At 42.5% G+C, this 26,554-nt stretch overlaps 1 protein-coding gene across 2 annotated transcripts; it reads right to left on the bottom strand.

Annotated features, from left to right (window-relative positions):
• Positions 1-2,907: 2,907 nt before the first annotated feature.
• On the bottom strand, positions 2,908-26,230 carry Slc19a3 (solute carrier family 19 member 3). 2 transcript variants are annotated; one of them, XM_037210203.1, is made up of 6 exons: positions 26,127-26,230; positions 14,712-14,866; positions 10,859-11,672; positions 7,835-8,027; positions 4,971-5,112; positions 2,908-4,415 (listed from the first exon to the last, which is right to left on the bottom strand). In XM_037210203.1, exons 2-6 carry the CDS (start codon positions 14,862-14,864, stop codon positions 4,260-4,262), a joined length of 1,458 nt encoding a protein of 485 aa, XP_037066098.1. In that variant the 5' UTR covers positions 14,865-14,866; positions 26,127-26,230; the 3' UTR covers positions 2,908-4,259. The 2 variants fall into 2 exon arrangements, with proteins under 2 accessions (XP_037066098.1, XP_028729938.1); XM_028874105.2 differs by lacking the exon at positions 26,127-26,230 and adding an exon at positions 23,366-23,483.
• Positions 26,231-26,554: the final 324 nt, after the last annotated feature.

Here is a 26,554-nt window from a genome sequence, read left to right as displayed (position 1 = left end):
TTGGCTCTATGTTCCCCACTACTACAGAGAGGGGACGCTGACTGGAACACGAACACAATGGTTTGACCACAGCCCTGGTGCTAACATTCGCTAGAAGACACCTGTGTGTTTCAGCTGCGTCCCCAAGAAGTTTCAGACAGCAGCACTTGGGTACCGAGCCGGGGGAAATGAAGTTTGAAGTTTTTATAGCTACAGATATTAATAATTAAGTAGTAAAGTAAGGAGGGAGTGGGAAAAGGAAGGAAAAGAGAGTAAAGGAGGAATGATGAGGAAACAGAAGGTACATGGGCTACAGATACAAGGGATAAGAGAAAAAAATAGAGTAGGCATGGGAAAAAGAGTCATAAAAACATAGTCTGGAAAGACACAGGCTCACACAAAACAAGTAATTGAAGTATAGGTGTACAGATTAAAAAATACAGAAATAAATGTAAAAATGAAAACAGGAAATAGAAATGGGAGGTATTTACAGCTTCAGTTAGTGCCTCTTCCTTGTTGGGTATATCGTCTTCCCAAACACCGCACTGAGTCTACACAGTCCGAGATGCCCAGCTTCAGTCACTCTTCACCTTGCTGCTCTCAAGGAACCCATTTAAAAGAGGGGAGAGCATTTCAACAGCGCAGGCTGGCTCTATGTGGGGTGGGACAATGCCAGCCCCGTTGGTCTGTCTGCAGCTGGCCGCTCCCGTGGCATCCGTGTCTGCAGGGGGGCTGACCTCAGCTCAGGGTGAGCAGTGCAGCGAGGCTGGAGGTTGGTCTTTGTCCCTCTCCTGTGGCTTTGAAATGAGATTTCCCTCCCTGACCATCACCCAATGGAGAAATCACTGCCATTGTCAGATCTGCAGCTGGATTGGGGTTTTTGGGAACTGTGGGCTTGCCATGAGGGTATAGCGGCCAGTCTCTTTGCTGGGGCTGTCTGTGGATGCGTTGGATGTGTTTTTGGCTTCCCCAGCCCACCTCTATGCACCACCCACTTTCTCTTTCACAAGCTTTGGCTCTCCTATCACAAATAACCTTTGTGTTGTTTCGAAGGATCTTCCTCTCTTACTTTCTTTTAAATAGTCTGTTGTCCCCTGCCCCCCTCCGCCCCCACATCCATAAAAGTGACGGTTCCTAGCCCGCCATCTTGCCTGGAAACTCCCCTTTCCATTTTAAAAGACACTTTGTTGGTTCTGTTTCTGGTTAAACCTTTATTTATTTATTTTGTGCGTTTGTCCCCCACAGCGGTGGTGCATGCACATGTACACTGCATGGTGCATGTACACTGAGTGACGGGCCGGAGAACAACTTCACATGGGTGGTTTTCTCCTGCCGCCATATTGACTCCAGGGATAGAATTCAAGTGGTCAGGCTTGGTGGCACCCTCACTGCTGAGCCATCCTGCTGACCCAGGCCTTCTTTTGCATTATTTAAACCACTTTTTCAATTTACATATATTTTGATCATATTATTCTCCTCCTCAAAGTCCTTCCAGATTTCCTCCTCCTCCCTACCCACCCAACTTCTTTTTCTCAAAAAAAAACAAAAAAAAAACAAAAAAACAAAACCCAATATAACAACAAAATGTCCCCCAAACAAAGAAAACAAAATAAAACCACACCCAAAAAGAAATAAAAACAACAAAAACAAAACACAGTACCAACTGTAACCAAATAAAGGCATACACAATAAACCTTTTGGAGTTCATTGTATGTTGGTCAATTACTCCTGAACACGAGGCCTGTCTTGCAGTGTTTGATAGACCCAGTGTCACTCTATTGGAGGAAACTGGTTTTCCTTCTCCCAGCAGATATAAATGACAGTTTCATTGTTAACTTTTACCCTAGTGGCTAGGTTTCCACTCATTCATTAAAATACACACACACACACACACACACACACACACACACACACACACACACACACACATATATAAAGATAGAACAAAATCTACCACATTGAAGTTGGACAAGACAAACCAGCAGAAGGAAAAGGTCCTAAGATAAGGCACAAGAACTGGAGACTCACTGTTTTCGTACACACCCAGGAATCCCATAAAACAACACTAAACTGGGCTGGGTGGTGGTGGTGGTGGTGGTGGTGGTGGTGGTGGTGGTGGTGGTGGTGGCCCACGCCTTTAATCCCAGCACTCAGGAGGCAAAGCCAGGTGGATCTCTGTGAGTTCGAGGCCAACCTTGTCTACAGAGTGAGATCCAGGACAGGTAGCAAAGCTACACGGAGAAACCCTGTCTCAAAAAATGTAAATAAACAAACAAACAAAAAAAGCCATAACAAAACAAAAGCAAAACAAAACCAAAAAATCCAAAACAAAACACTAAACTGGAAGCTATAATAGAAACGAAGAAGACCTGGTGCAGACCCGTGCAGGCCCTCTGCATGCTGCTTCGGTCTCTGTGAGTTCATATGAGCATTGCTCATGTTAATTCAGAGGGCCTTGTTCTCCTGGTGTCCTCCATCCCCTCTGACTCCTACACTCTTTCCACCTCCTCTTGAAAACCGAGAAGACCATGATGCAACTATTAAGTGAGTAGCATGGATACATCCCAGACAGGACAGAATGGATAGTGAGCTTCCACTTGTGCCTATCAGAACAGTATACGGTTTAAATTATGTACTGTTTATTTCTAGAACTTCCCACTTAATAGTTCTGGAGAGTGGCTGTCTATAGGTACTCAAATTACAAAAAAAAGTATCAGTTAAGAAGATATTGCTGTTTAGGTCTTTGGGATAAATTTCTTTTCAATCCCATTGAATGGATTTTAAAATTTGGAATGAAATATATTTAAATTACAAATCCTAGGTCAGTATTCTGTTTTTCTCCTGTAGCAGACTGCTCAATAAATACTCCACTGAATTTCAAATGGCAGAAATTCTTAGACAACACTCAGAGAAATTAACAAATTTGGATTCTTTTAAAATTTTAATATTTTATTGAACATAATCTCTGACATTTAAAAATTAGCCATGGGCCCAAGGGTTGATCTATCTTAGTGGCAGAGTATTTCTCTGGCATATGTAAGGTCCTGGTTTGATCCTTAGCACCAAACATAAAAATAAATTAAACAATTAGCGTTTGATTTCTGCAAGTGTTTTCTTATGTATAAAAGTTGCCAGAAAACTCTGGAATTTCCTTCAGAATTGTTCTACACTCATCAATCAAACACTTATCTCCAGGGTCATGGTGAGAAGGCTCATCATCTCTCCCAGGCCATTGGGAACTGATGTGAGGGCATTCCAAGGACACACACAGGAGCATCTGGAGTGATCTCTGGAGGAGAGTTCCAATACAAAGTCCAGAAGGGACCACAAAATGAAAAAATGACATCTGTGAGACTGCCCAGTAACAACTTGTGAAAAGAACGATGGTATTTTCAGAGTGGAAGAGGGACTCTCAGAAACGGGCACAAATCTAGTCATTCTTTCAGAGAGCTGTAATTAAAACAGAAGTCTGCTTAATGAAAGAGGAAGAAAATGGTCCCAGGTGCTGCCTTTTTAGATCCTCGACATATGTAAGTCAACTCCAGGTCAGTCTTGTTGGTAAGTGCTCACTCAGGGATCGTGATTTCTAGGAGGCTTATGTCTCTTCATGGCTTGTTCCCATGCCCTTTGCTTGTTCTCAGAACACATCAGAACTTTAGCATTTCCAAGTTATTGTTATTCGTGTGGGTTCCCAACGAGGGTTGTTCAGCTGTTAATATTGATAGTTGATACTGTCACCTTGACAGGATCTAGAGTCACTGAAGATGTGTAAGCCTCTTTGAATATCTGTGAGGGATTATCTTTATTAGGATCACTGAGGTGAGAAGACTCACCTTAAATGTGGGTGGTGCCACCCCCCTGGCTGGGGTGCTATGTTGACTGAAAAGGAGAACGTAGTCTGAACACCAGCTTTCACTGTTCTCTTCTTTCTGATTGCAGGTGGAATGTGTCCAGTAGCTTCTTTCTGTTGCAGACATGCTTTCCTTTCCACAATGGAATGTACACCCCGCCCCCAACTGTGAACCACAATGAATTGAGTTCCTCTCTTAAGTTGCTTTTTGTTAGGTATTTTGTCATAGCATAACGAAAGTAACTAATACAGTTGTGGTGGCCTATATGGAGTGCTTGGAATTAGCTGGGTAGAAAGACATTTAGCCTGAGACTGAGGTTTGGTTGAGGTTTTAGAATCCATACTGGCCGAGTGTCTGGGTGCGGCAAAGCACGTCTGGAGGCCCATCTTGAAATCCTACCCTTTTAAAATTGGAGTTGAGGTAATTGGGTTAGAACTTTGTCTCTTGTGGGTGTGGCTCATTGGGACTCTGAGTGGCAGCAAGGCTCTCTACTTCCTTTCCGCACTTGGCTAAGTAGATAATGTATATGCTTCTCATTAGGAAGACCCCAGCAATGATAGCAAAGTAAATTCCATAAACTAAAAACTGGAAGAAAACAAACAATTAGCTATTTATAAAATTTGACCATTTGTATCACTGATAATATATAACAGCCTTCCTTGTTTGATTGGATTATGGGGTAATTGATATCCAGAACTTAATACGGGTTACTCTGACTGGACTCTTCTATCTCAAATGAACCAAGGTTAAGAGTGTAAGCATGGGGAATAGTGATGAAGGCTCTGGCTTTGAAGCAGGCTGCTTAGGTTCAAATCCTAGCCACTCCAGCAATAGTGGAGGGAAACCCCAGTAGATCCCAGGGTTCTGTCTAGGTTTTATGTTTGAAGGCTGGTTCAGTGTAATGACTTGTAAATGCTGAGGTTACTTCTTACCCACCTTCTTCAAGTAGATATAAATCTAGTTGTTCTAAACTTAGTTGCTGTTATAATTAAGGACTGCATATTTAAAACTGCTCATAATCAAATAATTTTTAAAAAATCTTCAAGGTTGGTAGTTTATGATCAAGACATCTTAGAAGCAAACTGATTATCTATATTCCTAGCTATTGTGCCAATAAAGACCAGAAGTCCTGTGGCTTACCTGAGTGGTGATTTGCAAGTGGAGCCCTCTTTTATCTGCCACAATCACGGTCATGATGGCTTGAATCACCAAAGCAATAAAGGTGTCCATGCCAAGCACCAGGGCATAACGCTCTACGCTCAGGTTAATGGCAATCTGAAACCTGCCATTAAATGCTGAGTTAGTATTTAACCATAGAATACAAACAATTCTTATCTAATAATAGAAACTGAAGCTGGGCATGGTGGTACATTCCTATAATTCTAGCATTCAAGAGGCAGGAGGAATTCAAGGTCATTCTTGTCCACATAGCAAATTCAAGGCCACCCTGGGGTACTTGAGACCTTGTGTTAAAATCAAACAAAAAACCAGAACAAGACATAACAAAAAAGTTGAAAATAGTATTGTCAAGGCACATTTTATCTCTTATCCACTGTAGACAAACAGGAGGAGCAAATAAAAAAGAATTAAATATTGTTAAAGGTTGGATTAAAGACACTATGACAAAATTTCTTCTGCATAATCTATCATGTTCCAGAAATTAAATATAAATCTTAACATCTTATAACTTGAAAATATTGAATGTCACTTGCTTTTATACATGTTTGCAATGAAGTTTTATAAAAATGCAAACAAACATCATCCAACCTGAGGACATAAAAAAATATAGTCAGTTTATTGTCACTGTCCTACAGTGAGAAGATATTGTGGATTGGTGAGTTTTTGGAAGATTCAGACCATGGTTGGTTGTGCAACTGACTGAATCCATAATCAGTTTTTAACTAGAGATGTCAAAATCTTACTACATTTCTTAGACTGCAGATAAAAGGCTTTGGACCCTGAAAGTTTTTTAAATGCAAAGGAATGGTAATAGTTCTACCTTTCAATCCTCATTATAAAAAAAGAAGAAGAAACTAGACATACAAGTTTGATACATTAAACCAAGATATTTTAGTCAAAAACAGCTTTCTGTGATGGTTAATTTCAACTATCAACTTGATACAACCTAGGATCACTTGGGTAGAGAGTCTTAAAGAGGGATTGTCTAGATCAGGTTAACCTGTAGACACGTCAGTGGGGGACTGTCTGGATTATTAACATGGGTGGCACCATTCCCTAGGCAGGAGAGCTGAACATAGACGAAAGCTATCTCAAGAAGCAAGGGTGCTTTATTCTCTCTTTGCTCTTATAATGACTCCCCCCCCCCCCCCCCCCCCCCCCCCCCCCCCCCCCCCGCAAGGTTGGATTGTAACTTGGAATTATAAACCAAACAAATCCTTTCTTAGTCTCTGTCGCTTTTGGCCAGAGTATCTGCCACAGCAACAGAAATGAAAACAGAGTACCTGCTAACTAGTGACACCTCCATTTTCTTCTGCGCTGTGCCTTGGAACTCAGACGCTAGTGTTTTACTGTTTATCAAACACGTTTCACAAATTAAAAATGAAACTTGATAGAGCTTGTCACTACGTCTCAGATATAGCTTGGAACTAAAATGCATGTTTCTCATCTCTTTTTGGCTAATACCAAAGGAAACTATAGTCTCCTCCTCTCCCTTTTCCTCCTCTTTTCTGAGACAAGATGCATGTGGCCCAGTCTGGCTTCAAGCTTGCTGTGTCATCAAGGATGACCTTGAACGTCTGATCCTTCTGCCTCTATGTCCCATGTTCTGAACAACAGGAGTGTTCTACTGTGTCCAGTTTGAAGGGACACTCGCCTTGCCCTCCCCCTCCCCCATTCCCTCATTCTTGCTAAAACCCCTTAGATGGCATTCCTAAAGCTAGCCCTCAAGGTCTGTTCCCTTATTTGGCTACTTCCTCCTCCAGAGGCTGACCACCAAGGTCCAGCTATCAAAGTATTGAAGTTCAGCAGTCAGAAGCCCCCTTTGGCTACCTAATTAACATGCCCAATTAAAATTAAATACCTCATTCCCTAACATGGGGTTTCCTCTTTTACCTTTATAAACCAACATTTTCCTATGTGCCACATCTGTCTCCTATCTATCCAGAGGCAGTTTTTGTCTCCCTCTGGGGACAAATCCACCTTCTCTCTCGTTTCCTTCCCCTTCTCCCTGGTCATCCGTCTCTGTCACCTCCTATTCCCTACACTTTATCCCCCTGGGGCAAAGACCTTTGTGCAGAGACCTTGGTCTTGGGATCCCGAGCTGATACCGCTCTCTTTTACTGTTTATGTAGGGCTAGGATTCGAAGCCAGGAGTCCATGCGTATGTGGCAAGCACTTTACCAACTGATCTACATAGCCTGTTCCCAAAGAAAATTTCTTGTAGGCAACTTTAACTGTACCCATACAAGCTCACATGCTTTTAAATAATTTCTTTCTAAAATATATAAACCAAAACCTCTTAAAAAGTAGACATAAGTATTAAAGGAAACTGAATTTCAAAGACCTTATTTAAAAAAAAAAAAAGATTCCAAAGCACATAGTTCCAGGTACACGTGAAGCTGGAGTTTTCTTATCATCTTTGCATCATCTCTCCCACCTCCAACTTTTCATAACTTTCCTGAGACTATTTTGTTCACAGAAAGTATGTGCTTAGAACTTCCCAAGCAACTAAGTGAGGCTAGGGATAAAATCTAAACCCGTGCATCTAAAATTAAATCACATCATACCTTATTATGACAAATCGTTGGAAGCAAAAAGAAACCAAAAGTAGACCATGGGTCCTTGCTTTTGGTTCACACAGTATCCCAGATTTTTTCCCCCTTGGATGACTTGGCAGTATTCAGCTAAATGAAGAGATGGCTTCATTGAATTCCCTTCACTATGGATTTAACATTTGACATTGCAACTGATGGAGATCCTTCTGAAGTTCTCAGTGAGTCTTTAGGAATCCAGGAAAAAGTAGGGGGATGCTAGGGGACACTTACACTGCTATGGTTATAAGAAACATATAGCTAGCCTTGACCAGTAAATAGCCCACATAGCACACCCAGATGCTGAGTGTGTAATGCATGAGAAACAGAGCACCAGAGATGATGGCCGAGAAGATGGCTAGACCCAGCTCTCCTAGGAGATCCCAGTTGACCTTCACATAGCCCACTGAGAAAGCCGCCAACGCTCCTGGAAACAGACATGGATAAAGAAGTCAAGCTATTGACCTTGTAGGAAGAAAAAAAGAATTGCATCAAAGAAACAAACAAAACTCAGCTCTTGAGCCATTATAAAGGCAATGAATGTACCGTTTCACAAAAACTATGTGATTCACTTAAATGAAGATTTTTTTTTTAGATTTATTTATTTATTATGTATACAGTGTTCTGCCTGCATGTTTTACCTACAAGCCAGAAGAGGGCATCAGATCTCAGTATAGATGGTTGTGAGCTACCATGTGGTTGCTGGGAATTGAACTCAGGACCTTTGGAAGAGCAGCCAGTGCTCTTAACCACTGAGTCATCTCTCCAGCCCAAGATTTTTTTAAAAAAAGAACTTTTTTCAAGCAGGTTTTCTTCTTTTCTCACTTCCTATTGTTTTCAACCACTTCGCTCTTATACTTTTAGTTAGTATTAACGACATATCAGGCATACACTAAGCAGAAGAGATAAAAGGTGCCGGAACACAGCAGTGTGGGAAGCAGTAACACAGGAGCCCTGTCATTTACAAAATGCCAGGATAGCAAGCATGTAAATGTCTTACAAATAAAGTTGCTCTATTGTTTTCAATTGTATGTTTTTGAGTGGTGGGTGTCCCAATTTTCTTTCTTCTCTTTTCTTCCTGCCTTTCTTCCTACCTCCTTCCATCCGCTCTTCCCTCCCTCTCTTCTTTCTTTCCTTCCTTCCTCGACTTAAGGGGCCTTTTGGAGGTCTCCTTGTATTGCGCTTGAACTCCTGGGTTCAAGTAATCCTTCTGCTACAGCTGACATGATTTTCTTGAGGCTTTGGACAAAAAGGACCTGTACTGATGCATAGGGTTTGAGAAAGTGAACAACCCTTCGGTTAGTAACTATGCAATCAGTTAGTAACTATGGTTCTCTTGAACTGAACAAAAGATATTTAGGGCTCAAATTATTGATAACTAGACAATTATTTTCCCATAGGTGATCTGCAGTACAACTGTCTCTAAAAAGGAATAGCTCTTCCCAAGAACTTGGGCCATAAGAGCAATAATTACAACAATCTAATTCTGTCACAGCCTTGGCTGTCAGGAGTTTGCTGAAGCCTCCCAAGAGGGAAACAATAATAAAACAGAGGCTACGTGCGTTTCTGAAGCTTTCCATAGAGGAAGGTGTGGAAAAATATCCTACTTCCTAAAACACATCTTCAAAGTCTCATGTAACATTTACATTTCCATTTACGAGTATATAAATATTTATTGCAGAGTATGCTTCAAAGGCAAATTTCTTTTTGATATTAGAATGCTGAGTCTAACATCATGGAAACTGTGTAAAAAAGCCACTGGTGAAAATTTTTGGTGTACCACCTAGAGTTGTGAAGGTCCTTTAGAAGACTCTCTGCGTAAGATCCTGGAAACCTTCACGCACTTTCTAGTGTTAAAAATAAAAACTCTGCACTTTCTCTTTTCTTTTAATATTAAAAACCATCTGGACTCTCATAGCTCAGGAAATAAGGGTGGCAATCAACAAATGAGACCACATGAGACTGGAAGCTTCTGCAGGGTGGAGGGAAGCAGTCGAGTGAAGAGGATGGCTACAGAATGGCAAGAAAGTCTTTGTTATTGGACACAGACAGAGGCTCTATGTCTACAATGCCTGCATCTAAAACACTAAACAGGAAACCGAACAACCAGGATGGAATGAGAGTAAGGACACAGAGGTACAGGGGGAAGTATGCCCAACATACAATATATACTCATTGGGCATAAATATGCCCAACAATATGTACTTGTACACAAGATTAAAAAGACCAAAACAGCAAAGGCCTGGCTTAGCTTAGTCAGTAAAGTCCTTGCCTCGCAAGCCTGAAGACCCGCGTTTTAGCACCAGAACCCATATAGAAAGCTGGGCATGGTAGTGTATTATATTTCCAGCATTGGGAAGGCAGAAACAAATGGAACCCTAGCCCAAACTGGCCAGACAGTTCGGCCTATTTTGTTCGTTAAAGGCCAGTGAGAAACCCTGCTTAAGAAGAGAACAGAAAAAGATGACTGGCACCCAAAGGGTGATACTTAAAGTTGTCCTCTGGCTTTCACATGTACCTGCACCTGCATGTGCACACACACACACACACACACACACACACACACACACACACACACGTACACGTACACACATACACATACCAAAAAGATAAAAAAATAGAAGTTATATTGATGTCACTCATCTTTAAACTAAGAATAAAACAAATTATCAAACTTTAAAATATATGAACATAATACTGAAGGAACAGGGCACATTATCAACATTTATTTTAATAATGAAATGGGACCTATGGATTCTACTAGAAATACATTACTTGGTTCTAAGCTTTATACTCTGGAGTTATTTGTAACTGTAACATATAGCATAAAAAAGTTATTGTACTCTTATTTTTTCAGTGCCCTCTATCCTTGAATGGGAAGATGGCTTAGTGGGTAAGTGGTCTTATGATGGAAGCATGAGGCCCTGAGTTCAAATCCCCAGAACACCTTTAAAAAGTTGGATGTGCTTGTGCATGCCTGCAATCCCACTGCTGTAGGGAGCAGAGACAGGAGGATCACGGGGCTTGCTGGCCACTAGCCTAGCTCTGGGGTCAGCAAGAGACCCTATTTTAGGGGACACCTAATGGCCTCTTCTCACCTCTGTGCACACACAGCCACACATATGTATGTACATATACCCCCCCAATTAAAAAATACTATACTTTTTGATCATAGCTAATTAATCACCAAGGAGAAATTTAGCATCTGGAGCAATGCCCTTCAGAGGGTAATAGAGGAGGATAGAGATGTCTACTTACCTCCAAATGTTGCAATAGCCTCTACTGCTCCATTATAGATAGAAGAGTCTTGGGAGGGTGCCTTGTTTTCCCATAAGACTTGAACAAAGTTCAAGATTTGGTTATAACCTGCTGTCGCAAAAGCCCACCACAGGGACCAGTAAAAAAGGTGCTTTGAGGAGTAGCACTCCTTCAGGTCTTGGAACCAACGCACAAAAGGTCTCAAAGCCACATTTTCTGGCTCTGGGTTGTTCCGCTCTCTGTCCCCTGGTTTCCCTGAAGGGGCATGCAGTGCTGGGTGAGCTGCCTCGTGGTTCTTCTGAGCTTCCTCAAGGATAGTATCTTGTTCCAGTGGCTTTTGATGGGCTTCTCTCTCATACTTGGTATGGAAAAACATGCTCTTCTTAGGCATTGGTAGAAAAAGTAAGAAAAAAAAGGACACAGAGACACAGGCCAAGGATATGTAAAAGAGGTAAAAGTATGGCAGGGTTGCCAGGGATACCAGGAGCTGGGCCAGCACCGAGCCGGCTGTGTAGGCCACCAGCGTGACACTCCGACAGTAGCTGCTGACTTTCTGGTAGTGCTCTGGGCTGACCATGCTATAGATGTAGGAATAGTAGCCTATCTCTGTGGATGAGACGATCGCAAAGAAGAACTCAGCCACCTGCATGAGCATCACCCCTTGGCCAAACAAGAGAAGCAGGTAGCAAATGATGAAGGCAATGACGTTTAACATGATGATTGGTTTGTAGCGCAGGTAATCGGTGAGGATGAACACAGGGGGCAGCGTTGCCAAGTAGGAGTATGTCCAAACAGGCAGGACCTCATTGGTCATCTGTGGGGTCGATATGTAGGGGTGACCAGAAAGCATGGCATATGTCAAAGAGACGTGGTAGATTTGTACCTCAAAGTCACATGTAATCAGATATCTTTGTATTATGGGGAAAAAAATAATAGAAAACTGATCTACAGGCAAATTGCTAAGAAAAAGTTAGTGTCTTTGCTAAATGAAAAACAAAACAACAACAGAAATAACCCAATATGAGGCTGGGGGCGCAGGCGGTGGTAAAGAAAAAGAAAACAAAACCAGTACTCCAAGCAATTTACATACTTAGGTGTATCCTGGTAGAAGAGTTCTAGGGAGATAGTATGTCCTCTGGATTACATAAGAAAGTTAAGTTTAAGTAATATGTAATAGTTGAGTAAATTAGTTTTAGAAAATTCAAGTTAAGTTTAAACTTAAATACTCTGATCTTCTGAGATTTTCGAGTTCTTAAAAAATCCCAGTCTATAGAACAAGTTCCAGGACAGCCTGGACTACACAGAGAAATGCTGTCTCGAAAAAAGCAAACCAAACCAAACAAAAACCCAGTCTAGGGGGCTGGAGAGGTAGTTCAGTGGTTAAGAGCACTGGCTGCTCTTCTAGAGGACCTGGGTTCAATTCCCAGCACCCACATGGCCGATCACAGCTGTCTGTAACTCCAGTTGTGGGAGATCTGACACAGTCATATGGACATACGGGCAGGCAAAACACCATTGCACATGCAATAAAAATTAATAAGTTAAAAAAAAATCCCAATCTACTCTTACACAAAGGTTAGCAATGTTAAGTACAGAGCTCACAATGTAAAGAGTAAAACAACCTCCCTCTCCTTAATTCACCATTTTCTTCCACCTGTCAGAAATCTGGGTGGACACACACAATTGGTAGCAAGAGCCAATGGCTTTGCCAAATTACCAAGTGGGAACAGGTAATGCACGTCATTTCCTTCCTGTTCAGATTTGCTGGGCTGTCTAGCTCCTCTCACCCTATCCATGTCTACAGATTGGTCACTGCTTGCTTAAGTTTACTGTGGGTCATATTACTGTTTAAAGACAAACACATGAGTGCTCAAGTTTCGCAGGCAGAAAGGACGCAAAAGATTGTAAGTGTGATGGGTAAGAGAGCAGTCTTTTGAATCACTCAACTTTCCCTCATTGACATCTGGGTCCTCCATGGTCTCAGGAGGGCCCAGATCTAACCCGTGGTTATGAAGGAGAATTTATTCACCTGTCCATAGTGTATGCAGAGGCAAACCTGGTGGGTGGGTGTAGTGGGTAGCCATTCCAGCTTTGACCTGGAAGTTCCAACCCCCATTGAGGCTTTGGTATCGGTCACACCTACAAGGCAGGGCTGAGAGAGGACACTGAAGACCGGAGATCTGGATGCCCGGGCTCTCTTGGTTCCTGGACCCTGGACGCTGGACTGCGCTACACCTTTCCCAGACCCTGCAACCTATTCCTTCACTTGTAAGTTACCCCACAAAATAAATCTCCCTTTTAACTACGTGGAGTGGCCTTAATAATTTCACCAATAGGTGGGTTAAGCTGACTTTGGGCCATCTCTGTGACCTTTGTCTTAAGTATGACATGCTTCAGTCCAAGGAACTCTGAAGCCATTCTGTTTCACACAATGAATCTGGCTTCCGTCTTTGCCCATTCCCTACTGATGACCCACTACCAATTAGATTTCAAGGTGAGGTCACATTCCACACAGTATTTTCATGGTTGTGGTTGGAGATAGTAAACCAACCTAGGGTGATTTTCTAGTTGGGTTGGTACATTTTCTTCTTGTACCTTTTAGACAGAGAGAGAGGAAGGGAGGGAGGGATGTATTCCTGGCTAAACTGGATCATGCTACGTAAACCAGGCTGGTCTTGATGTCACAGAACTCCACCTGCCTTTACCTCCAGAGTTCTGGTATTAAAGGCTTGTGCCGCTGTATCCAGTAAGAATGATCCTTTTGAGTAAGAGAACTTGACTTTCCAGGAAGGAAGATCAGGGAATCAATCTGTTTATAGCACATTCGCTGCTAAATAGTTTTTCAAAACTGAGTAAGAGTCACAAAGAAATACAATCATGTGTTGCTTTGAAAAATGTGTCTTTGGCTAATTTTGTTTACTGTGCAAACCTTGCAGAGAGTGCTTCCAGAAACTCAGGTGGTATAACTAACTATATAGACCAGCTATGTGGTGTATAGTAGCCTATTGCTCTTAGGAGCTGGAAAAATAAAACACGAGGCTAACTTAAACACAAGAGAATATGATGCAATCGAAAGGTACAGTAACCACAGGATGTACGGGCTGATGCTGGTGCAGTACGGTACTTTTATTTTTGCTACGTGGGAACATACCTTAAGACAATGATAAAAGTATCGGTAAATGCATAGGCAGTAACAGCCATTTACCATCATCACCAAGCTTTACATTGCATACTATATATAAAGGTGTGCGCTGTATTTTTATGGGTGATAGAGAACAGCAGTGCATTTGTTTACACTGGTATCACATAAACATATACATAAACATTGAGGGGTGATTTTAAGCCGGCTATAGTGTTACTAAAGAATTCTCTGGGATATTATGATTTTAACTATAGTTAAGATAGCTATACTTATAACTATAGGGACACCATTGCATATATGGTCCACCATTCACTACACATCATTATGTGACATGCAATTATATTACACTTTCTTATTGCATCCTGCTTATACTCAGCGGCTTCTCGGTTTCTCAGAAGGCATTCCTTAGGCAGAGAACAATTTTAGGTAAGTGTAATAAAACCAATGGAGACCTGAAAAACTCCTAGGGATGCAGACTAACTTCAACACACTGAAAATTAAAATACTCTTCATACATGTTAAATGTTTGGCTTAACATTTGAAGGTGTGAGGAGGAAAGAGCAGTTCTATTATGTAATAAATTCTGTGAGAATGGGGCTCACTGGAATTCCAAGTTTTTTTTTTTCTATCTTATTGTAGACTGAATGATATCGCTACCTCTGTGTTTAAATCCTATTACCCCCCCATTAAGATATGTACCCATTAGCTTACCTCTGTTTCGGTTAGATTCTTACTGGGTTCAAACAAAAATGGGATTAAGAATGCCTCGGAGGGCCTGAACATGGAGAAAAATCCAAACAAGCAGAGTATCACAGTGGGGTAAACCCAAGAGTTGCTTGGCGGAGTCCTGGAGCAGCAGTTCATGGCTGGGCAAATGGAAACAGAGGAAAGTTGAGCCATGTTTATCCTTGTCTGGCATCTTGGAGAGCATGAAAACCTGATTATTCCTATACATTTTATGAAAAGATGATGTTCATCCATCTGCTCTGAAAAGCTGGAAAAGTAAGAGATGAATTCCTTTTCACACATTTCATGGGGAAATCCTCTTTTTTTTCAGAGGCCCCCTTTTCATTCTTGCTGGAGGGAATCAGATTTCTTTAGTGTTTTTTTCAAACATAGTTATGGGCAGCTACTAATAAACCCTGAGTGGTTGGTCAGCACATGCTTGATCCTAAGTCAGATACCAGTTAATGAATCTATGTTCAACTGTAGCAGCGAAAGTGCTTCCAGATGAACAGACTGGATTAATCAAGCCCTGGTATCTGCCCACTCCACTTTCCATGGATTTGAGAATTTTTAACACATTGACTGGCATTCATTTATTATAAGTTTATCTTTCCACCAGACTGTTCCTGGTCTGGAATCTTACTGGTTGTATAATAAACAACTGAAATATCTGTTATGTTTCCCCATCTTTGAAGAATTTCTAATTTTTCAGTTAGAAGAATTGATCAGGAAACATTTGGGTGGCTCAGCCAGGCAAGCCTGATGTCTGAGTTTGATTTCTTTAATCCCCCACCCACCCCACCCCACCCCCTTTTTTTGAGACATGGTTTCCCTGTAGTCCTGGCTGACCCAGAACTCACTGTGTAGACCAGGCTGGCCTCACACTCAGAGATCCACCTGCCTCTGCCTCCCAAGTGCTGGAATTAAAGACGTGTGCCATCAAGTTGCACATGGTGGCAAACATCTGTAACCACAAAACTCTTACCCTAAGATGGGAAGCAGACGTTAAGAGAATTGTCCAGAAGCTCACAAGTCAGCAAGCCTGTAGTACATAGTACAGGAGACACAGAGACCCAGCCCTAACAAGGTGGAAGTCCATAATAATCACCTGAGAGTTGGCCTCTGATCTCTAGACTCTACAAGTGCATGTATGTGTCTGCCTCCACCCCACCCCATATTTAAGGAAATTAATTGGATAAAGATCTAAATTTCCCCCATATTTCCACCCTCACCCCATATTTTCCACTGGTGCCAGTTATATTTGGAAATGGGAGGCGTGGCTTCTAAGGCAACCACTCCACTTTTCATTATGAGTGAGTTCTTCTCTAAATGTGCAGTTGCAGATTATTCACACTTTTCCCTAGTGTTGATACTTGAAGTTCAAACTTCAGACATAAAGCACAAGATCTTAGTTACTGCCTAGAAAGCAAACAACAAACCCAACCAGCCTTATTGTATGGTAGCTATATTTGAAAACACCTGACCCCCCACCCCCATGGATTACAGTAAGCACAGAGATGTTTATTATATCTTCATATTTGAGATCAGATTCATAGTGAGAGGCATTTTTGGTGGTCGTGATTTTGCTTACATTCTGGGATCATCTATAGGAAGGTAGTTGGCTATGGATATGACAGATTTCTGTATATTTTCTCATTAAAGCATCAGAGTAATCATAATTCCAAGATGACTATGTGAAAAAAAAAATCTCACCATTGGATTGGAACCATGATCAAGACTGGTATTGCCGGGCGGTGGTGGCGCACGCCTTTAATCCCAGCATTCAGTAGGCAGAGCCAGGCGGATCTCTGTGAGTTCAAGGCCAGCCTGGTCTACAGAGCAAGATCCAGGACAGGCACCAAAACTGCACAGAGAAACCCTGTCTCAAAAAACAAAAACAAAAAAGCCGGGCAGTGGTGGCACATGCCTTTAATCCCAGCACTCGGGAGGCAGAGCCAGGCAGATCTCTGTGAGTTCGAGGCCAGCCTGGACTACCAAGTGAGTTCCAGGAAAGGCGCAAAGCTACACAGAGAAACCCTGTCTTGAAAAACCAAATAAATAATAATAAAAAAAATAAAAAGAAAGGGCTGGAGAGATGGTTCAGAGGTTAGGAGCACTGGCTGTTCTTCCAGAGGACCCGGGTTCAATTCCCACCAGCCACATGGTGGCTCACAACCATCTATAATGAGATCTGGTGTACTCTTCTGGCTTGTAGGCATACATACAGGCAGAACACCATATACATAATAGATATTTTTTTTAAAAAGAGACTGGCATCAAGGTCTCCTAACTCCTATCAGGATACTTTCACCCATTCTACTCTGCTTTAGTGTGGTGACACTTTCCCATCTACCACTGTATTAATCTACTGACAGACTCTTTACACAGAGAAAATAAAGTGTTGGTATAATATAATGATAGCCTTGCTTTAGCGTGGGAAACGAGTTTCCAAACAGGAATCCATGGCTGACACTGTGGCTTAATATATAAAACTTTCAAAAGGGAATTTTTGAGTGGCCAGAATAGTTCAAGTGGACGCTCATCCCAGACGGGTAGGCCACCTGGGTAGAATGCCAGGTGTCCAGGTAGAGGTGCCTGTTCAGTCACATCACATTTTGTCCTCACCCAACCTTTAACAAGGTGCCCCAGACAGCTGTACAACTTTTCTCTTAAGTTAAATAAGATCAACACCATTTCCATTTATGTCAACAACTCTCTGGACTTCTCAGCTTAGAAAGCATGATGATTGCACTTTGGAAAATGGTTCCAACAGTGAGCAAGGCAAACTTGAGTTTGTCTGACCACTCTCAACTTATGCCTTCAGCCCAGAAACCATGGGCTTTCTTTTCTCATTTTCTGAGATTCTGCCAGGCCTGCTGGGACTACCTTCCTATCTTATTAATGGTCTCACAGGAATGATTATCTCATATCGACAACTACTGAGGCTAGAGCATCTTTTGAAGGCTGGTGGTGATAGGGTGGCATTTGTTGGCTACCTGTGGAACATTCAACCTCTGTTGACCATAGATTTGGCTGTTGACCCGAAGTTATCCTCTCTGTGCATCTTTCTGGGCTGCTAGTAGGACCATGGATTCTTTATCTCTTGACTCCACATGGTCCAAATACACTTACTTGAGAAGGCAGTAAAAAATATGTCCCTAGAGTGTAAGTCACACAAACTCAGGGCATGTTGTATGGCTCATTGTTCTGTCCTAAGTGGCTAGAAAGTACCTGACAGTCAGTAAGCCCTCGAGGATGATGGGGAACTTAATAAGCAAACAACTCTAGCCTATGGGACAATGGGGTTAGAAAGGGAAGATGATGTCAGGATCAGGAGAGACACAGGGCATGAGAATGCACACAGTTCCCTTGCGGTTGGTTCTTCTGGGTGCACTCCACTTTCTAGTTGTGTTGGTGAAAGGCCAGATCTCTTGCAGTAGTTTTCACACTGTGAAAATTAATTTTGTGGAGGTAGAGGTAATATTGTTCTCATTTAATTTAGCTTTTACTTTCAGTTTTTGAGAGCGTCTCATGTAGCCCAGGCTGGTCTCATGTAGCTGAAGACAGCCTTGAACTTCTGATCCTCTTGCTTCTACATCCTGAGAGTGCTGTCCTGTCTGGGTTTACACAGTGCTGGGGTGTGAGCCCAGAGCTTCATGCATGGCATGCAAGCACTCTACCAACTGATCTATAGCCCCAGCCTTTCATCCTCATCTTATAGAAGAGAAACAAAAGGTTAGAACGTGGACCTGGACTAGGTTCTTCCACTCCTAACTTCCCTAATCTTTCCTCATCCCTGTGGTCGGAAAGCCCGGATACATTTCCAAAATTTCAATTCTGGCTTATTTTAGGATACTATCCATTCTGACTGTGTTGTTAAGAAAAATCTAATGCTCATGAGCTGGATTTTTTTTTTCTTTAAAGCAAAACCATTAAAATTGGAGTTCACTGCAGAGTCAATGCGTGTTTTTGTCTCCTGTGTAACTTTTGTTTATTTCAATAATAAAAAAATACACAAACACAATTACAAATGTGACTCACGAGGCAGTCTGGGGCCAGGAGTTGAAGAGGAAAGAAGTGTAAGTGTGTACATGTATCCCTCAGAACACACTGGGGCAAGTCATCCCAGGACACCTGTGTGGTCCTGGAGGGCCACAGCCTCTGGACTCTTAGATGCTGGGGCATGTGACAGCTCACTACATAAAGGCACTCACGATGCAAGTCTGGCATCCTGAGTTTGATCCCTGGAACTCACATAAAGGTAGAAAGAGAGAACCAACTCCAGAAAATGATCCCCGGGCCTCTGTACATAGGCTGTGGGGCATGTAAACACACACACACACACACACACACACACACACACACACACACACACACACCACTTAGAATAAACGTATGGACTACAGTGTTTAGTTGTGTCTCTGACCACCCTACCATCCCACCTAAAAGATCCAACTGAAGTTCTCCTTGCTTTACTTGTGTAACTTGAGGACACGAACTGGTTTGATACTATGAGGTGATCCTTCTGAAAATAAATTTACCTTTCCCCTCCATCTCCTTGCTTTCCAAATATGATAATCCTTTCAAAAGTGGCTCCATAGCAGCGGTCTTTATACATTACTCATAAACCTTACAAATGTATGTGTGTGTGTGTGTGTGTGTGTGTGTGTGTGTGTGTGTGTGTGTATTTAAGGTACAAGAATACTGTGTGGGTTGAAGTTAAAGAGAAAAGAAGCAGATGAAGCAAAAGAAGAAAAAAGGAAGAATAAAAGGAAGGAAGGAAAGAAAGAAAGAAAGAAGGAAGGAAGGAAGGAAGGAAGGAAGGAAGGAAGGAAGGAAGGAAAGAAGGAAGGAAGGAAGGACAAAACATCGTCTGTTGCAGGGATCTTAAAAGTACTTATTAATAAAATCAAACCCGAGGTGAGTTATTGGGGCCCATGCTGGTAGATCAGAGAGACAGAACAAGCCACAGCTAACCTCACCTGGTCAACTTCTCAGCTGGTCTTGTTTCCTCAGACTGGAAGCTTCTGTGTCCTCATCCCAATGGCTCTCAGCTGAACTGCTGCTGGAAAGCCTGAAGCTTAACCAGTCACATGCTTAACCAGCAAAAATGCTTAACCAGCCAAAAGCTTCTAGTTTCTGGTCCTCACGCCTTATATATCTTTCTGTTTTCTACCACCACTCCCTGGGATTAAAAGCTGGCTTTCTGGGATTAAAGGTGTGTGTCACCATGCTTGGCTATTTCCAATGTGGCCTTGAACTCACAGAGATCCAGAGGGATTTCTATCTCTGGAATGCTAGGATTAAAGGTGTGAGTGCCACCATTTTCTAGCCTTTGTATTTAGTGGCTGTCTGTTCTCTGACCCCAGATAAATTTATTAGAGTACACAATATTTTGGGGAACACAATACCACCACACATCGTCCAAGCAAAATCACTGCTCTCAGATTTAAGCAGTGAGCAAACATCCTATTAGTGAAGACCGGAAGTGCAGCACACACGGTGGAGTTCATCAGCCACTCCTTCAAGCTCAGACTTGGGGCAGCTAAACCTGCAGCAGAACTTACCCCGGTAGCCTGGGAAGGATGTGGAGGATTCTGCAGAGGGAGAGATGAGGCTCACAGCACAGAGGGAGAAAGAAGGAGGTGAATGGACCAGGAGAATAAATAGTAAGTCTCGACCTCAGGGTCCTTCCCCACCATGCTGGACACTGGTTGGTCTTACCTGGTCCACCCACTCCCATGACAAGAGATCATCGCAACCAACCCATAACTTTATCTCTTCTAAGACGTAAGGTTTACTTGTGTTTTGACAGTGATCATGTTTGGGTGGAAGGCTTCTCATGATTTTTTTTTTTTTTTGGTACTTTGAGAAAATGTCTTTAAATGCTGCCTCTTACTATCCTTGGTGTCAGAGTATGACATTGTATTCTTCAAATCGTTACCATGTATCGACTTCTTTTAACCACTGCCTAAAAATGTCCTTTCCTAAAAAGCAGGAAATAATATATTGGCTTCAAGGTAAGTTCATTTGACATCTCAATTCCATGGCATCCCGTCAGGTAAGGTCTTTCTTCTTTCAGAAATCCTAAGCAGAAAGCTCCACTTCCTTGTCATGATCCCATGCAGGGGTGGGGGGTGGTTACCAGGGAAAGCTAGAAGTCACTTCCTGATTCCACTGCTGTTCCTTCAGTTAGCCTGGACTCACCCCTGCCATGACTGGTAAATCAAACCCTTGTCACGCTGGCACACAGAAATTTTCATATACTGTTTATATGAACACACACACACACACACACACACACACACACACACACACACACACACACACACACGGGTTCCAATTCTCCCCTCATAGATGGCTTACAGAGCTCAGGAAAAGATGTTTACTGGCGGATTATGAGGGAACATTACAAAGGTTACTGATGGTAGTTCCATGACAGCTAGGATGAGGTTAGGAGATGCTGCCAGCTCCAGCCCTCTAAGCCTTAATTCCTCGATCTCTCCAATTCCTAGCACTATACTGAGGTCATCTAAGGGAACTCACTTTCGGATAAAACCATTAGCATAAACTGTAGTGTCAACAAAAGGCTCTGAGATGAAAACAAACAAACAAACAAACCCAGACACTCCTACCACTCTGGAATTCCCAAGAATGACAGGAAGTGGAACTATGATGGAGTAATGCACATTTTCTTTTGTGCCAGCTGCATTTTCTAAAAACCCCATCTCCTAGGCTTTCAACACTACCCATCAATTTCCTCAATGGACAGATGCAAACTAGAAGTCTGATTAGCAAAAATTGAAATAGCTACTTTGAACTGATATCAGATCATAAAAGCTGAGTGTGTTTTTCCCTCTACTTATTCCTAAAATGGGGAGAATTTAACTTTGAACGGAACAAAGGCCTGCATGGACAATAATCAAGGCAGATCTGGTGGAGGAGGCACAGACAAAGGATGCCAGGCTACTGCCAAAGTCTATTCCTATGATGCAAAACCAGGAATGGAACATGAATCCACCCATTTCTACCTAAGCTACTATATTTTGTCTGTGAATAGTCAAATTAAAAAATGCCTTTCACTGTATGTAATACCCTGTATGTACAAAACCAATTTGATATATAAAGTGTAACACTATCCAGAGGAAAACAGATCTTTGAGACCAAGGAACTGGCAAGTATTTCAAAGAAATGACAAAAAAAGACTAACCTTGAAAGAAAGAAAAAAAAGGAGAGAAATAGAATTTTATAAAAACAAAACCCACAAATATTTGCTTATTGAGAGATACTGTTCAAAAATTGGGAAGGGAAGTTATAGAGCCAAGAGAAAACAGCCATAATCCCAGTGTCTGCCAGAGGAATGCCACCCTAAATGTGTAATAAATTCCTGCAGCCCAGGAATAAAAGATGAGCAGGAGATCTGAACGCATTACAAAAATGTGTCTGTCTGGAAGTACAGAGAGATACCCCTCAGAAGTTCTCAGAAACCATACATCAAAACTGCCAATGATGACTTACAATCGCTGGGAGGGCTAAGTGAAAACTGATAGGCAAGCATACGGAATGCTGGGAAGCCTTTCAAGTTAATGAATGTGTATACGTTGCTTTGCGGAAGTGCAAAACACTGCCAGCTCTTTTGAACACCATTTGGCAAGCTGTCCAAGAGAGTTCATGTTTTCATGATGTGGTGAAAAGTGAGAAGCAACCGGGGTGTCTGTTAAATGGGGAAATGAATACGCAGCACCGTATTCTTTTTATCAACCAATAGCAACCGGCGGTTGAAAGGACCACACTATTGCAAGACTAGGGTGAATAGTAAATCATTGCGCTATTTCATTAGATCCCCATCCTTCCACTCACACAGTCTCAGGTAAGCAAGACTGGCCTAAGGAGACAAGGAGCAGATTAGGGGCTGCCTTGCATGGGCTTAGGGGATGGAACAAGAGCAACAGAGAACATGGAGGTTTGTGTAGTGAAAAGAATGCTCTCTCTACAGCTTGGCTGTGGTGATGGCTGTAGGTTTTTTTATCCAAATGTACGGTACATCTTAGCATAGGGAGGCCATACCCGATCAAAGATTCATATGTATAAGGAACAAAAGTAAATTAACCTCAAACACTATGTTCCATAAAGGAATCCAGGCACGAAAAGTAATGTTGAGTAATTCCATTTATCCCTTGTCCCTAAGCAGGCAAAACTATAGTACTTCATGTTGACTGAAACCAGAACTCGGAGGTGGGGAACTGGGAAGTGGGAGTGGCCACATGAGGACACTGTCTGGGTTATTAAATATCTTAATGAGCTAATTATAAGTAGGGGTTTAATTACTTACACCCAAACTTAAATCTGTTCTCTGTCTTGAAAGTAAGTTACACCTCCATATGATGAAAGGCAGCCTCCCCGACCCTCCTCGGAAGCGTTTCATAGTGACCCTCAGTTTTCCTTACAGGTACAGAGACTGCAGTAATTCCAATTCACTTGAGGGCGGGGCTCCTATATGAATGGAAAACTGAACACGATCTCTGAGTTTGGGCTTATCCCAGAAAATTTAGAGTAGAAATAGTAGGGAAAGCCAAATCTAAGACAAATGAACTAGCCCACACTTGGCCCCTTCAGAGTAATTCAGATAGATCAAGTACCTCTTTCTTCAGCGTCCTGAGTTGGAGACTGGCTTCCTGCCTTAGACTCACTCCCACTCCTTCCAGTTGCGAAGCACAGCCAGCTGCGTGTCCCTTTAGCTCGTGAGGAAAGGCATTCCTTAAGAACCAATCTGTCAGGGCAATGGCCCTGGCCCCTTCCGGAAGGCTGACTGTTCCAGAGCCCACACCCCTCCACCCTCTTTTGGAATCCTGGTAAATAAACCAAGCCCCTCGGCTCAGAGCTTCCTGAAACACAAATGATTAGAAAGGTCTACACATTCCAAACAACGTCCACTTGGCTCTGAATGGTATTACTAAAGTAACCTAGTTTGTCTACAACACAGTCCTAAGTGACTTAAGCACCGAGAAACTAGGAAGGAGGCCCCAGTTCACTGGTAAAGCTTCACGCCAACTCCCAGTCTTAGCTGTGGGGAGAAGCATGCCGCACAGATTCAAGAGGTGTGAATGGGGCCCAGATGTCCAATAAACAGGACAGAAAGGTTCACCTTGGGTCAACGGCACTGTCAAAGCACGAGGGATACTGAAAGCATGTGCTTCGGCCTCTATTTTATCATATATGCTATTCCTCTTTTTATTTGGGTCTGGCAGCTCCCCAGGTATGTTTATTCTCTGCCTGTCTATGGCTTGACTTAAATAAACATAGGGAGATGTCTGATTAGCAAAGCTATAAAAGTGATGAGCAGTTTAGCCAGAAAGTCAAGCAATAAACCAACACCCCTCACTACCCCCCCACCCCCGCTGTGGACGTGGATGGGTGAGGACCTGACAGAGGCATGCAATGAGGGTGGGGATAGATCAGTCTATCTATTTTATAGCTCTGTATTGTAGTAACTGATAACTTTGTGGAAAAAAAAATCTTGTCTATAGGTACGCAAAGACCCTTCACCTAGGGAAGGGGCAATATTCTTCTCTCATAGAAATTAGTTTCAGTTATCTCAATCTACATTTCCTTAATCAATATTCAATGTCCCCATCTCATGAATGTACCCATTCTTCGGAATCTCTTTCCATTACTAGTGTCCTTCCTAGTGACTTAAGATCATTAGCACCTTTATTTTTATCTATTTATTCTTGACACAGAAAGACTCACTCACAGTTGTTAAACAGTCTACTCTGTCTTAACCGCAAACTCTCCCGAGCTGGGGCTTTTATTTTCTCTTTATTTTACTTCTTCTTCATTAGGTTTGAGTCTGCAGTGGCAGTGTGGGGCAGTGGACAGACCTTGACTTTGAAATCTGAACCTCTATGTTCCTCCTGGCTCTGGCTTTGCTTGTCATGTGTATAACTTCTCTTAAAATACAGAAGTCCAGGTCCGGGGGATGGCTCAGGTGATATCACTTGTTGTGGAATTATTCCATCCAGATGTTAGCACGTGACAGCTAAGACTATGACTCATTTCTTCTCCTGCAAGCACACATTACAGACTCTACCAGAACTGGTGGCTCTGGGTTCTCACAGCTTAGGGAAAGATCTCAAACAGGTAAAGAGCAGAAAACTTTATGTTAATGGCTAGGGAGTTGGGCGGGGGGGTGGGGGCAGAATAATAAATTCCTCTTTAACTGTTTATGCCTGTTAGATAAAAAAATTACAGAAGGCCATTGTATTCTTACGAAGTGCCAGCGCTAGGCCTTCACAGACTGGCTAAAAATTAAGTCATTCATGCCAAAGTCCTGTGTTACTATGGTGTAGTTAAGCTGTTGGCTGAATAATGAAGTTCCCTCTGAGTTAATTCTTACAGAAAAGTAGCCACCTACAGTTAACTTGTCACTGATTTCCCCATTCTTCTGCTCCTGTCACCCCCATGTAAAGACGGGTACCCTGAAATGACTTGTACGGTCTTCACTCTTTGTATAAATCCACCTCTCTGCCCAGCCCGATGAAGTGTCCGTTCTAGAACCTTTTGGACCATTAAACTCAATTGCTCAACTGTCATCCTTTGACATTCTTGAATTTTCGAGTTGCATTTCCCATTACAGAATTTGCTCCATTAGCAAAACTGACTAAACAAAGTTGGTATGGTTTCCATTTCTGCTACTTCTGAGGCGACATGAAGAAAAACATATTTGGAAAATTAGTTAATGTCTAGGTCTATTTAAAATGTATGTTTAATACAAAAATTCGGTTTGCCTTAGGAGACAGCTGTGTGTGTGTGTGTGTGTGTGTGTGTGTGTGTGTGTGTGTGTGTGTGTGTTGATCCTGGCAGAAACACGGCTCTTTCCAATTCTAGAAAACATTTCCTTACCGCAGGGGCACTGACCTGATAGATACATGGTTTTGTTTTCGTTTCTATTAAAATAGTTCTCAACAGTCTTGGTTCTTTTAATTTCAAAGTTAGCCTTTTCTTTCCCCCTTTGGAAGGAACTTTTCAATTTTTTTTTGGCTTGGGATTTGGCATTCTGTGCTAAAATTGCTTCTGGTGAAAACCTAGGAAGCCGGGTGTGACCATGGCAGCTGCTGGCACTAGACCAGGATGGTTTTTTATTTCATCTACTCTTGCGGAGGTCTGTACAGGAATCCTGGCTAGAACAACTTGGGTGGGTTCCAGCAAACAAGGAATATTGAAGATCACAGAAGGCCCCAGAAGCGGAAGCCAGCGGGTCTGCAGGCTGGCGCATGCGTAAGGCACACGCTCCCCCGCGGTCTCTCACCTCCGCCCGGCCTCCAAACAAGAGCAGAGAGAAGCAGGTGACTCCGGGTTCCTGGAGTTTCTTTAATAACTATATTCCTGGGAAGGTCTTACCTATGGAAGCGGATGTTGCTCACTTGCCGGGACATCAAGTACCTTCAGCTATTGTAGGTGCACGAACTCAAGGAAAGGTGGATTTGGCGGCTGGGCTGGGTCACTCGAGCTGAATCGAAGGCCACGCCCAACTTTGCATATGCTAATAAACGAAAGCCCCCAGGTTTTTGATCTACAGGCTTGATTCAGAGGGAGGTCCCTGAGTCGGTTTGCCCTGGGCTTAAAAAGTGAAGCCAGTACCTGAAGAGAGCAACCTCGGTGTGCTGACTTAGGGCAAGATGAAGGGAAACCAGGGCTGATCTGCTCCGGTTGTCTTTTCCTGTGAGTTCTTTTATTTCAACTAAGAATCAGGAGAAAGGTAGGCTGTAATCCTCAGCTTGCAAATGAAGAAAGTGGATAATAAAGAGACATAACCATTAAGTTAGAGA

The sequence above is a fragment of the Peromyscus leucopus genome, chromosome 13 (genome assembly GCF_004664715.2).
Source record: "Peromyscus leucopus breed LL Stock chromosome 13, UCI_PerLeu_2.1, whole genome shotgun sequence".
Lineage (NCBI taxonomy): Eukaryota > Metazoa > Chordata > Mammalia > Rodentia > Cricetidae > Peromyscus > Peromyscus leucopus.
The sequence above is the reverse complement of the archived record's forward strand: the minus strand, read 5'-3'. Positions and strand labels throughout refer to the sequence as shown.